General features: G+C 42.5%; 1 protein-coding gene across 1 annotated transcript in view; it reads left to right on the top strand.

The window, feature by feature from the left end:
* Positions 1-5909, top strand: part of SH3PXD2A (SH3 and PX domains 2A) — a 32474-nt gene extending 26565 nt beyond the window's left edge. Inside the window, exons 5-8 of the mRNA XM_009577550.1 lie at positions 1-208; positions 1076-1125; positions 3275-3394; positions 3525-5909. The exon at positions 1-208 is cut by the window's left edge and continues 139 nt beyond it. Of these exons, the coding sequence (XP_009575845.1) occupies positions 1-208; positions 1076-1125; positions 3275-3394; positions 3525-5420 (2274 nt within the window). The 3' untranslated portion in view covers positions 5421-5909. The remainder of the gene's footprint in view (positions 209-1075; positions 1126-3274; positions 3395-3524) is intronic.
* Positions 5910-13451: the final 7542 nt, after the last annotated feature.

The following is a 13451-nucleotide window of genomic DNA, read 5'->3' as shown; positions in this document are numbered from 1 at the left end:
CTGCTGAACAAGAAATCATCCACTGACAAGGAAACTCAAGCAGAAAACGAGACTGCAGAAACCCATATCACAAAGAAGGAAATCAGTTTGCCCATCCTGTGCAATGACTCTAATGGCAATGCCATGATGACCCCAGACAAGCAGGCTTCCAAACTGGCCCAGGGATCCCCAGCCATAGCAAGGATAGCACCACAAAGAGCTCAAATAAGTAAGGCAGTAAAGTAGTCTGGGTTTCCACTGGCTTGCAATGAATTCTTGTTTTCTACCTTTCAGGGCTGGCATTGCCTGTCAGCTAAGGTCCCATGTGTCCTGGCCTTATAGCTGAATCCATACGAGCAGATCTTTGCATTGTGTGTAGATCTGTAGGGACTCCAGGACATGGTCCTTCATTAGTAGTGATAAAATTTAACTTCACTTGATAAAAAGGCTGGCTAGTTCTTCTTTATCTTAGCCAGTATGTGTTTACTTTTTTCCTTTTTCCCAGCGAAGATTTTCTCCTTTTGAACACTCTAAAATGTGTCCCCCAGCCCCAGTAGTGCAGATCATGTCATGGTGTGTTAAAGTCAAGGAGACCACCTATGTCTTCTCTTGCATTTGTTCTGCTAGTTTCCTGGGGGCAAGTTGCTATAATGTTTTTACTACTTCATCTGCAAAATGCAGATGCTAACACTAGTCTATGCAAGGAATGGCAAGATACTGTAATAGAGGACAGTGTGAGTGTTATTCATTTAGTGGATTATTTTTACTGCTGGGGGGAAAACTAAGTATTAGGCCAATTCTTTGCTGGCCAATCTCCAATGGAGCTGGTCAGTTCCAGCAGAAAATGCAATCCACTACTTTCTGGCAGTGATTTCCTCTTAAATTTGCTGGCTTAGCTGAGATGAATAGCTAAGCTACCTTGGTATTTCTAATATACCCTCATAGTTTCCTATCTTGTTTCATAGAGATGCCTTAAATATTGCAAATACTGACTTCTAATATTCTCAAACTGTGTAACGGCAGAGAGCTGCTGAAAAATGTGTTTAACAGTACTTACAAAGTTAAATAAACTCTCCCTTTTCCCTTTCCTGCTCAGGTTCTCCAAATCTACGAACAAGGCCGCCCCCACGAAGAGAATCCAGTCTGGTTTGTATTGGTTTATGGTATATGTTAGCAGTGGGGTAGGTGTGCGGGTGCTTTATGAGACTTTCTACAGCTGTACAAGGTGTAGGGGTTATCTGAGAGATCCTTTATTTGCATGCGTGTTCATTTTATTGTTTAAGTATTGAGCAGACCTCTGGACATTCTAATGTTAATTGGGGATTTCTGTTTTTCAAAATGTTGCCCCAACCAAGCAGGTATTGAACTGAAGGGAGAACATCCTAAAGCTACTATGTTCTGTGCATAAGCATTAAAACCAGTTTGGCTGACAGCGAAGGTTTAAAGTTCCTCTGGGTGTCTTTAGCCCAGGCTAGATCTTTTGACCTTCTCTTGTCTTTAACAGCTGGGAACGTCTACCCTCCTTCCGTTGCTACCATCTTTGAGGCGGCTAAGCTTCACTCTTGTGTACGTTTGAAGTGACTTGGGATCTTATGGAAGGATGTGTGCTACAGGAATGAGACCTCCTATGATTGTTTATCCTCAAGCTAGAATTCTGGAAGTTTGGACCAATTTGAGATTAGGACTGTCATCTTCAGATAGGAACTACTCAGTAGTCTATTTGCACAAAAGTCATGCTAATAGCTTGTTTATAACTAGGCAATACATAGTGTTTAATCTTTGCTGTACCCTTTATGAGCAGTATGTGACTTGTAATTTTTCTGTGTCATCTGACATGATTCTTAACAAATTAGATGAATAGCATATTAGCATTTTCTTCCTATTTCTCTTTGCATTATTTTCAATTAGACTTTGTTTTGGCACGACTACTACACTTAATCCCATGCTAAAAATAACAATGATAATATATGTGAAACCCTGAACATGTCTGCTGTTTCCAATTATCTTCATTTAATCCAAACCATCCTACTATCTGAAGGCATTTTATTATGCTGCACTTCTGCTGTATTTCAGCATTAATAGTGCAGAAACATCCAATTATAACAGTTAGACATGGTTCCTAAGGTGCAGAGATGCATTCTCTGTGAAACGCCACATGCTGTGTGTGATGAAACATGGACTGTTAGTTACAACGATGAGCGTGTGAATAAAGCACAGTATGCAATTTGCCTTTCTTCCATTAATGGCTTAAGATCATTTTGTGTCTTTGGCTGTCCTGTGTCTGTCTGTGGCAGGTCTGACCTGTGTTCAAGAGATCCTGACACACTGCAGTTCTTGTGTTAGAACCATGAGCAGTGAAATGCAGAAGCTGTGAAGCTTCACCATCATCTATTCATTCTGTAGATGAGCAATGTGCTAATCTGAAAAGCTTTCGATATCAAAATTCTTGAAAGGACTTTTAATCCATTTATCACCTTAAAAATAATTGTAACAAACTCTAAATTATGACAGCTTAATGTAAAGGCACTTAGCTTTTAGAGGCATCTGGTATGCTGCCAGAATGGCTATAAATAGCAGTATCCTGCTTCTCGTGGAGCCTCTATGCAATTTAAATGCAGTTTGTGTTGGGATTGAGTAGAGGTTCTGGGTCTCTGTTACAGGGAGGAACTGGAATCTTTTGATCCTATAGTAAAGTCCTTCCTTTCTCCTATCACTTCAGCTGAGCAAAGCTCTTCACATGGTTCTGTGATACAATCCTTGTTTCTTGCTACAACAGATGCCCATTAGCTAATATCACTATTTCAGATAGTTTAAAAATCCAGCAGCAGTTTAAGAGCAATAATTCATTAGGATTACATTTTAAGGTAGTATATTTGATGATAGGCAGAATCTGTTATGGGCCTGTTGCAATGCAATTTTCTGCAGTTGTGGCAGGCCATCCAGAACTGAGTCTTTCTGGACAAAATCTCAGAGTAAACAGGCTGTTATTGCTGTGGCTGGAATGGCAGCTCACGCTTTATGGCCCATCAGTAAAATGTTTTACTGTTCAGATAAAGATTATCACAGTTTGAACAGCTGGTGAAGGTGGCATGAACAGTGCGTATTTTGAAAGGCTTTTCTCTTGTGGCCCATCTCAATACATCAGCTTCCACTCTGGAGAACTGGGAAGTTATCATTAGGAAGTAGCATAGGAAGAAGGAAGAGTTTTAGTGAATAAAGGCAAATATTTTTTCATACTGCTTCTCAGCCCACTGTTTTTTTGATTTAATTGAACAAAATTTCCTATTTGCCATAGGGGTTTCAGTTGCCCAAACCACCAGAACCACCCTCTGTGGAAGTGGAATACTACACCATTGCAGAGTTCCAGTCTTGTATCTCTGATGGCATAAGCTTTCGTGGAGGACAAAAAGCAGAGGTGAGCCTTACAGTGCAGCTGGAAAAATTGAAATATTTGGCTATTGCAGGGGACTGGATTTAAAGGGGAGGAGTGGAAAGCAATTGGTTGAGATTTTTGTCTGAGTAACATGTTCCTTGTCATCTCCTAGGTTATAGAAAAGAATTCTGGTGGCTGGTGGTATGTGCAGATTGGAGAGAAGGAAGGATGGGCTCCAGCATCTTACATTGACAAGAGGAAGAAGCCAAATTTAAACAGAAGAACCAGTACTTTAACCCGCCCAAAAGTTCCTCCCCCAGCACCTCCCAGTAAACCAAAAGACTCTGAAGAAGGAACAACTCCTGGAACAGTTTCTTCAGGAGATACCCAGGACTCTCCCCACAAGCTGAAATACGAAGAACCTGAGTATGATGTACCTGCCTTTGGCTTTGACTTGGAGTGTGAAGTGAGTGAAAGTCATCGTGAAGAGGGCACTCCTGAAAAACGACTGTTTCAGCCCCTCAAGCCCTCTCCCATGTCATCAATTCAGAAAGCAAAGTTCAAAGTAGGAGAGTCTTCAGAAGATGTTGCTCACGAAGAAGAGACCATCTATGAGAATGAGGGATTCAGGCGTTATGTGGAAGATGCTTTGTCCAGTAAGGAATCTAGTGGAGACTCCGATTCTCAGAAAAGCTCCTCTCTCTCCTTGATCCGAAGGAATTCTCCATGTTCCAGCTCTCCTAAATCATCACTTGTGAAGCTCAAGACGGACAAAAACATCCAGCCCGATCTTGGAAAATGTCACTATTCCAGGAGCGAGGAGACAAAACCAAGGTCAGCTTCAGATGTTGGCTTACGTAGCATGCCAAGAACAGGCATGAAGAAAGAGACTGGGCAGAGTCCTTCCATTAGAGCAAAGCCAATCGTTAGGCCCAAACCCTTCCTGAACAAGGCAGACTCTCAGAGCCAAGAAAAGATGGATATCAGCACTTTAAGGCGTCAGCTGAGGCCAACTGGGCAACTCAGAGGTGGACTTAAAGGTTCAAAAAGTGAAGAGTCTGAGAGTCCCCCCCGCACAGCTTCTGAGAACCAAGACGATCCTGTTAGGAGGAGCTCGGCTGATCTCATTACAGCTCCTTCCCGTGGCATTTTCTGCTCTAGCCATCCAGCCAAAACCGAGCAAGAAAATGACTCCAGATGTTTCTATGTGACCACTGACTCATACCAAAAGGTACAGGATTCTGAAATTTGCTTCCCAGCAGGAGTAGAAGTGGAAGTGCTGGAAAAGCAAGCCAGTGGGTGGTGGTACCTGAAATATGGAGACATGGAAGGCTGGGCTCCTTCCCATTATTTGGCTCTCCCTGATAACCAGCGAGAAACCACATTAGCAGAGACTGATGCCTCATTTGCCAGGAACAGGAGAAATGAAAACAAGTCAAACAGTTTAGAGAAGATAGAGAAGAGGGTTCAGGCTTTGAACACCATCAACCAGAGCAAACGCGCAACACCACCCATCCCAAGCAAACCTCCTGGTGGTTTTTCAAAACCATCAGGGCCAGTCAAAATGAGGAACGGTGTGAGGCAACTTGCCGTCCGGCCACAGTCAGTGTTTGTGTCTCCACCACCAAAGGATAACAACCTGTCATGCTCTTTGCGCAGAAATGAGTCTTTAACAACTACAGATCATCTTAGGACCGTCCGTCGGAATTCCTCCTTCAGCAATGCATGGTCACAGCCTGGTGACGCAAAGGGAAAGCAGCCTGAGCGGTCGGGTACAGAGAGCTTGGAGACCACCTCCAACCTCCCTACCCAGAGGAATGGGATTCCTGTGTCCACAGTCAGGCCAAAGCCCATTGAGAAATCCCAGTTCATCCACAACAATCTCAAGGACATCTATGTTTCCATTGCAGACTATGAAGGGGATGAGGAGACTGCAGGGTTTCAGGAAGGTGTCTGCATGGAGGTCCTCGAAAGGAACCCAAATGGCTGGTGGTACTGCCAGATCATGAATGGTGTGAAGCCATTCAAAGGCTGGGTGCCCTCAAATTACTTGGAGAAAAAGAACTAATATTGCAATATCTTTAACCTCCCTAATTTATACTGTTCCTGCTGTGTACATGTGGAAAAAACAATTGCTACACAAAAAGACGTTTCCCTGTGCTCCAGTTTGTACAAAGGGACAAAGGAGTCTATGCTGAGGACAAATCTGCCATGTTCTGGAGAGGTTTGTGGGGTTAACGTGTCATAAGCAACTATGAGGAAGATGCAGCATAGTCAAATGCCTTTTTGTGAAGTTGTTAATAATCTTGTATGTGTAACAGGGTATGACATCCCATCTTTCCCATTATTGATAGGAAACCCAATGTGTGCCTTTTGTGAGAGAGAAATACACATGCATCTACTTGGGGAGTTTTGTGCCAAACACTATTTTACGATCTTGGCTCCCTTTCTCCTCATTCTTGTTTGTACATGGAATACCCAAGAGTTTTGGATGTGTTTCCACAACTTACAGTGAGAAGCGAATGGAAGTTTCTGAAACACAGAGGGACTCTAATCCTTTGGAGATGTTCACTTTTTTCTTACTGTTCTCAACAGTTGGTTGGTTTAGAGTTGGAGCCTTTTCATCATGGAGAGATTTGGTCTCTGACTTCAGCTGTGTTTTATTGTTACTGCTAACTCACCGGAAAAGGCAATCAGGTGGTGTTGGTTGGGGGCTTTTTTGTTTCCTTTCGTTCTGTCTTGTTCTTTGAGTTGGGATGTCAGGTGTTCTAGGGCAGCAATGCCTACTGGTGCTTGTGAAAACAAACCTACAAACCCCATGCTTAAGCATGTCGATTACTTTGTAGGCTCCCTATTTAGTTCTGTGCCTGACTCCTGCCAGGTGATCCTGGGTGATTCTCTTCCCAGAGTCGGGTTTCTCAAAACTTGTCATAATATCAAAATGTACAAAGGTCCCTGAAGACACTAAAGACAAAGCTGTCAAATGTGTTACTTCTGTTTTTGTGATCTGGTCCAAATCCAAGCATGCTGACTGTTGGCAGGGCCCACCAAGGTATTAGTTAGAAATAGCTGGAACCTTCTGCAACACCAGTGTTTACAAGGGGGAAAAAGCCATCAAACTCAGTCTGCACATCCTTAATTTGTATATTTTTGAGGAATTATTTTTCTGTGTTTTGTTTTTTGTCTTTTCTGTGCATTCTGGGTTTACTTTTTTTTGTCTTTTTTTATCAGAAGAGACTTAAAACTGAAGCAGGAGCCAAATACGTGTTTCTGTTCCCCCTTGAATCCAAAAAGTACATTTGTACTGGAAAGTGTGCATGGGCTTCTCAGGCTCAGAGATTTAATATCAAAGCAATTAGGTCTACAGTGCATCTAACCAGGAAGCTGCCTTTTCTAATTCCATTTCTGTTTGCCTTTCTTAACTCATGCTTTGAAACGTGGCACACGGTGAGGGTAGTGTGGTGGAAAATGGAAGAGGCATCCATTGGAAAAGGCTAGGAATTTGTGAGGTAGCCAGCTCTTGTACTGTAAACATCATTGGCTAAATCCCTACTGTAGTTGAGGAAGTCATACCTTTTTTTTTTTTTTTTTTCCTTAAATGGCCTTGTTAATCACTCAAGATCAATATCTAGTTCCTTCAAATAATAGGCAGCATTGTAAATCTGTTTTAAGGGGGAAGGGGCAGACCATTTCACTGCTGGTTTACACAAAATGATACATGCCCTTTTTTCCACCAGAGTTTCATACTGACTTGGCTTGGAAGGTAAAGGTTATAAAGACTTTAAAATAGCTGGGATCAAGGGACTGAGTAGAATAGCACAATAATATCATGTGTTTCTGGGGATGTTTCTCTGCCAAAAAGAAATTACACAATTTATATGTTGGTCTTTTCTTTTTTTTTTTTTTTTTTTCCTGGTTTGGGGTTTTTATTAATTTCCATGGTAACATCGAGAGAGTTGCCTACAGCTAACCTGTCTGATGTCCTTTTGGTAGCTGGAACAACATCCAGGTGCCACAACTGGCTATGAACAGTGCTGTGGTTCAGGCGGCTCTCTACATCCAAGTGGGGAGGGCGGCTGTTTGGTTGGGATCCCTTTAAATTGTGGTGGCAGGAGAAGGAGGTGTATCTGCACAACAGCTCGTATCAGTGTGCAGCGTCCTCCTTGTACCTTAATGTCTTGCCATATAATATATATGTATATATCCAGTTAGCTACATCTTACTGGATGTGTGTCTGAGGCATTGTGGCCCTGTCTCTCATACTTCTCCCCATTTTTAGTTGTACTAATATGGTAGCAGCCATAAAAGACTGCTGGAGCTGTTGTGAGATTATAATAGAAGTATTATATTCTTCTGCTGGACAGTATTAAATAGAGCAATACATAGAGTTATCTGCTAGATTGCAGTACTAATAGTAGTGACTTAGTGACTCGTATTAATGTTATGATTTATTTTAACAATAATGATGCGGAAGTGGTTCATTATTTTGAATTAATGCACTTTAACAGTAAGAGAAACCAAAATGGAAGCCAATGCAGAGAACTAAGTGCATTATTTAAAGGTGCAGTATATAATTATCATTTTCTTGAAGCACATATTTATTAAGAATTAACTTATTATTTAAAATATTCTAAAGTTTTGTTTAAAGACATTCCCACTAGGTCATCTCTTTGGGGGGATGTAAAAGCACAGCTCCCAGATCTTCTGCATTGAGCCACTGAATTCTCTGAGTACGGTGCGGCATGACGTGAGCCCTTACCCATGAAGAGGAAAGCAGCACACAGACGGGAGAGCCCGGACTAGTACAAATGTTCACACTTGCATCCAGCAAAGCTGAGCCCAGAGCACCTCTGAGCTGCAGGAATCCTTGCAGGGTTTGGAGTGGCAAAGCCGTTCTTGGCAGACGGTTGTGGTGTCTGGCTGCTGAGTGCCTTGCATGAGGCTGGTCCCCGGTGGATGCGGGCTCGCCATGAGGCTCAGGTTAGTGTGATGGCTTCAGGATCTGCCTGTGAAACGCGGGCCAGCTCTGTAACAGACGTCAGTCTGTCCTACAGCTCCCTTTCCACCTTGCTGGCTTGCTTCTCCAGCTCTGGCTTTTGCAGGGGGGTGGTTTGCCGAGCTCCAAGCGGTGCAGGGGATGACACAGAGCGAGGGTGCCTGCAGTACTGCCAGGGTTTTCTCAAGCAGCAGCCCAGTGTCCCATGGCTCAATTGCTCCTTTATCCCATCTCAAAGGCTTCACGGCCCCCTGAGGAGAGGCCAGAGCCTGTAGATGGGCTGCAAAGCCACGCTCCTGGCTTCCCTCCTCCCTGTGCCCCCACCTGCACCAGCAAAAAGTATGGGGCGCAAATGACCTACTTGATGCTAGAAATGAATGTGGGCCACCGCCTGGCATGGTGGGAAAGCTTCGGTTTGGGCTTCCCTTTATTTGGTGGCTCTTTTGACTGCTTGTGTTTAAAAGGGCACTTTCAAAGCAAATACCACCCAATGCAGTTTTTCCCCCTCCCATCTTACCATTGTCACAGCATCTCTCACTGATCTCTTTTTTTGATTCTTTCAACTGAGAGATATCAGGAAAAGAATTATTTTTTCCATCAGCGAGCAGCTAGTTTTGGTCAGCTCCACTGATACCCGAAATAGCAAGCCCTTTCCACTGTTAGCTGTGAAACAGAGTGAAAGGCCTTAAGCTAAATCAGAAAAGCTGACTGCAGGGCAGGAAAACTTGGCAAGGTGCCTTAGAGGACAGTGTAGTGCTAGAAGTGTTTTAGCTCTTTTCTAAAATGTTAATGTCGCCTTAAGCTTTATTTACTAAATTTGTCAGAACTGACACTGGATCAAGAGCAATATTTAAATGTAATGTACACCTCAGTGAACGCTCAATGCAGAAATCAATAGTACTGTTTAAATTTCTCTTTTTCTGGTTTATTCTTGAACCAGATTGTTAAGAGGAAGAGCTCTGCAGGGCTTGGACAAAGCCATTTGCAGCTGAAGGGGGCCCTCCTCCGGCGGAAGAGGCGGCTGCTGTCACCACGTTGCTCTCGCCCGCTGTCCGTGCTTTCCAAAAAGTCTTGAATTTGGACCAGCAGAAAATCCAAACTCCAATGCCAGAGAACAAAATTTAAGAATGTGAAAATTGTGTCTTGCTGTATACTGCAACTTTAATAATAATGAGCACTTCTGAGTTCGTTATTGAGGTTTATATAATGCCTGAAAAGTTTAATTGCTGGTTTCCCTTGTCTCCCCTTTCAAAATACTTTCTCATAACAGCAAGAGTAATATGTTTGTTTTAGCAGCCCTTCCTTGTGGGAGGCAATTCCTTTTCATTGTTCTAGCTCTCACACCTTGCAATGGGTGGGTGTGGTCATATGTACCAGTCCTTTGCAAGACATGATAGGCGCATGCCGGGATACTTAACTGATGTATCGACAGGAAGTTTTTAAATCGATGTGTACAATAATACAAATACACAATAATGAAGGATTAAAATTGGCTCACGGTTAGACTCTTAAAAATGGAATTTCACATCTGCACGGGTATAGCTAAAAAATGGATTTGGCCCTTGTGGATACACACCCCAAGATTCCTTCCGTTATGATGCAATAAAGTTTGACGAAGGCATTATATAATTGTTTTCATCACTTTCAGATCTTAATGAATCGTATTTTATTGTAATATATATTCATTGCTTTCCTCAGTTAAAAAGAAAGTTACTGCTTTTATCTTACATGAAAAACAAGGGAATTTGATAAAGCATTCATTATTTTCATATTACGAGTATTAACAGAATAGAACTAGTACTATTTAATTTTAGATCTTCATAGCTAGCTTGTCAATAACTCATATTTTCCTGTGTTGTATCCTACTAATTTTTTTTATTTTTTTCCAAATACTCTGCATTCTTGAGAAAAAACAAATCCAATGAGTGGATAAGTGCAATATTCATAGAATAAACAGGCCCCTCATCCAGGACTTGGAGTGGAACGTGCAGTGTGAAATGTTTGCAATTCTCTATTCATGCACTCTTAGGGGAAGGGGAAATGCAGGGGAGGGGGTGGCTGGGTGAAAAGAGGACCCTTTGGTAGGTAGGGACTGATAGCTGGGGTAGTTTGGGAATGGCTGCTTTTCATTAAAAAAGCATCACCTGTTACTGAAAGTATAAGGATTATGCAGCATGTTGCCAGGATTATGTATAGAAGGTGCATTAACATCCTTATCAATACAGGACTTCTGAGCTATGCTTGAAACACTCTGTATGTCATCCATGCATGATACTGTCTTCTGGTATGTCTCTGCTGGTTATGTCCTCTGTTATGCTTCAGAATCGATGATAACTTCAGAAGGGAAAATACTTCTGCTGGTGCAGTCCCAAGTTTTGATACTGTATTGTTACCTGTATTTATTGCAAGAGCTATGGGAATATTTTTACAGGTCCTCGGTTTTTTCTTTCCTTATTGTTAACCTAAGGAAAAAAGTCCCCATTTTATCTGGGTTGGTTCTCACCTGCAGAATTTCACAGCTGATTTGGGTATTGATTTCGTATTTCTTGGCTTGCAAAGGCTGATCTCTCAGGTCCAAAATAAAGTTGGGCAGAAACTTTGCTCTTCAAAAGTCTTAAATTCTGTTTGAATGGAAGGAGAACTTCCATCTGTCCAAAATAATGTGACTTTCCAGGTAGCAGCAGAATCTACTACCTTTGAAAAACTGGAGTGTTTTTGTAAGATGCAAGAGAAATGTGAAAACCAGAGCATTTGATTGTCTGAGCTCCGGGAAGTATGTCTCCTGTGGCTCAAGTTCATGTCCCTGGAGAGGGAGCGTACCTCAGCTTTCTGCTTAACTTTTGTCCTGCTGTTCTTAAGTTTGTCAAAAAGCCTTAATATTACCAGAGACCTTGGCATTCAAACAGAAAAACTGAATTCTGCAGCTGTACTGAAATAGTATCAATTACATGATTTTGGAAAACCTCTAATACTTTACAAATGAATCTGGTTTTGAGAAGCCAACTTAATTCTTTCATGTGCTCTTGTCTAAACTGGCAAGAAGTCCATGAGCATCAGTAGAGTTACACTGACAGAAGACCCGCAGTGGAGCAAAGCATCTCGTGGGTGCTCAGCGTGGACCGTTCTCAGCAAAAGCAAGTGCTGTGCGCTCAGTTCTTACACCTCCCAAGGGTGCACAGGACTGCTGAGCCTTGGTGCTGCCATGCCATGATCCACTCCCCTGCAGGTCTTGCAGCTTTTTTAAAACCAACTGGAGCTTTGCTGCTATTTGCTGGTGGCTTCCCATCACCAGTGGCTCCTTTTCTGGCAACTTCAGATGCTATTTAGCCACGTAGCGAAGTGTTGTGTGTAAATGCAGTGTTTGATGGCTGCCAACAGTACCAGTATGATGGTCTGAGAGCAAATATATGTGTAAGTTATTATTTTTCATTTGCTTTTAGTTGCTTGGTAGAAGCAGGGACCACCAATGGGGCGATGCATGGGGAATGTGTCTGCACATTGAACTATTTGACGGCCTCTGCTAGCTCTGCCCGGTGCTTGTATTTCTCTTTCTCTCCCTCTGTGCTGCTCAGTAGTCGTGTCTGTTGTGTGTGTCTGTAATTTTCAAATAAAGTACTGTACGTAGGGCCGGATCCAGAAGCCCCCGCAGTCAGTTGACTTTGGGTTGGGATGTAGGTTGCTGTTGCTGCTTTTCCTCCTCTGTCTTAGACCCAACTCGGAGCAAAGCACAGCTGTCTGTAAAAAGTCACCCATTACTCTACTTTGGGGTGTCAGTTTTGTGGGGTGTGCATGCATTGCCAAGGGTGGAGCGAGGGGATCTTTTTTCTTGGGTGCCCTAACATCAGGGCTAGGGCTCCGCAGCGATTCCTGGAGCAAAAGCTGCGCTGCACCGTGTGCGGACCTGACTGGTGTAGGCAGAACAAATTAGTTTCTCCCATTTTATAATGTCAGGGCTGGGCTGGTCCCATCAACAATGTTCTTCATTTGTTCTTGCATCAAGGTAGCATTGATTCTAGTTGGAGAGTGCAATTTTTTTTGTTTTGTGTTTGTTTTTTTAATAAATAAATTTGGTTTAAAGCTTCACACTGGCGTTTTACAGACCTGTTCTTGTCAGCATAAGCCACTACTGTCCTGAGTTGAGACTCCTGTTTGTTACTGAATCAAAATAATGGGAATTATGTTGATAATTTGGAAAGAAATGAGGTAACTATATTGGCAGGGGAGGGATAGATAAAATAAGAGGAAAAAGATGTTTCTAATAAGGCCATAAATTATTGGGTCTGACACTGCAGGTTCTTTCTCTGTATAGATGGTTTTAATACATCACTACTCTGTGTTAGGATTTTTCATTATTGAGAAAAGTTGTTTCACACTCCGTGATATACTATGACAATCTGTGTCCTGAAGCCAATGATCCACCAAAGAAAGACGAACATGGATTATGTGTTTGTTGTAGTTGAGGCGGTTTGTGTGTCTGGGAGTTTGCATACACGAAGGTTTGGCTGATGGAGCGGGCAAGAGTGGCTGTTCCAGGCCTGCCTGCGTTGGCCCTCTGTGAAACAACCCTGTGCTAGTGGCACTTCTGGGAAAATATTGGGTTTAGTGATCTTTCCCTGATGCTCAGGGTTATTTGGTTACAATGGTACCTGTCTGTCTTGGTCCCTGCTTGGTGAAAGAGAAAAACAAAGGGGAGGGAGAATCACTTGGCACTGTAGGAGAATTTTTAAAATATAACATTTAATATTAAAATAAATATTTCAGGCTTCTCCAGATATTCCCCTTCAAAGCTGTGTTAGTGACTCTGTATTTGATGTCTGGAATTTAAGCAACGTGGCAGCTTTCTCTGTACAAACAGTTCTTTTCTCGTTTGAGAGCTTGTTCTTGAACTGCTTCTGGGTCACCAGGGAAGTGGTAATAAATAAACAAAATCCCATCATCACCCTTGGGGTTTAGAGTGGGGTGACATCAAATTCTGTTCTGGTTCTGGGTCCCCTGAGCATCCAGGTTCAGTTTGTTTCCATCCCCTAGAAGCAGGACAGAAGAGAATAGTGCAGTCACTGCAACTTAGCCTGTGACAATTAGTAAATTGTTAATAAAATAAAA

Source organism: Fulmarus glacialis, unplaced genomic scaffold (genome assembly GCF_000690835.1).
Source record: "Fulmarus glacialis isolate BGI_N327 unplaced genomic scaffold, ASM69083v1 scaffold21605, whole genome shotgun sequence".
In the NCBI taxonomy this organism is placed as follows: domain Eukaryota; kingdom Metazoa; phylum Chordata; class Aves; order Procellariiformes; family Procellariidae; genus Fulmarus; species Fulmarus glacialis.
The sequence above is the reverse complement of the archived record's forward strand: the minus strand, read 5'-3'. Positions and strand labels throughout refer to the sequence as shown.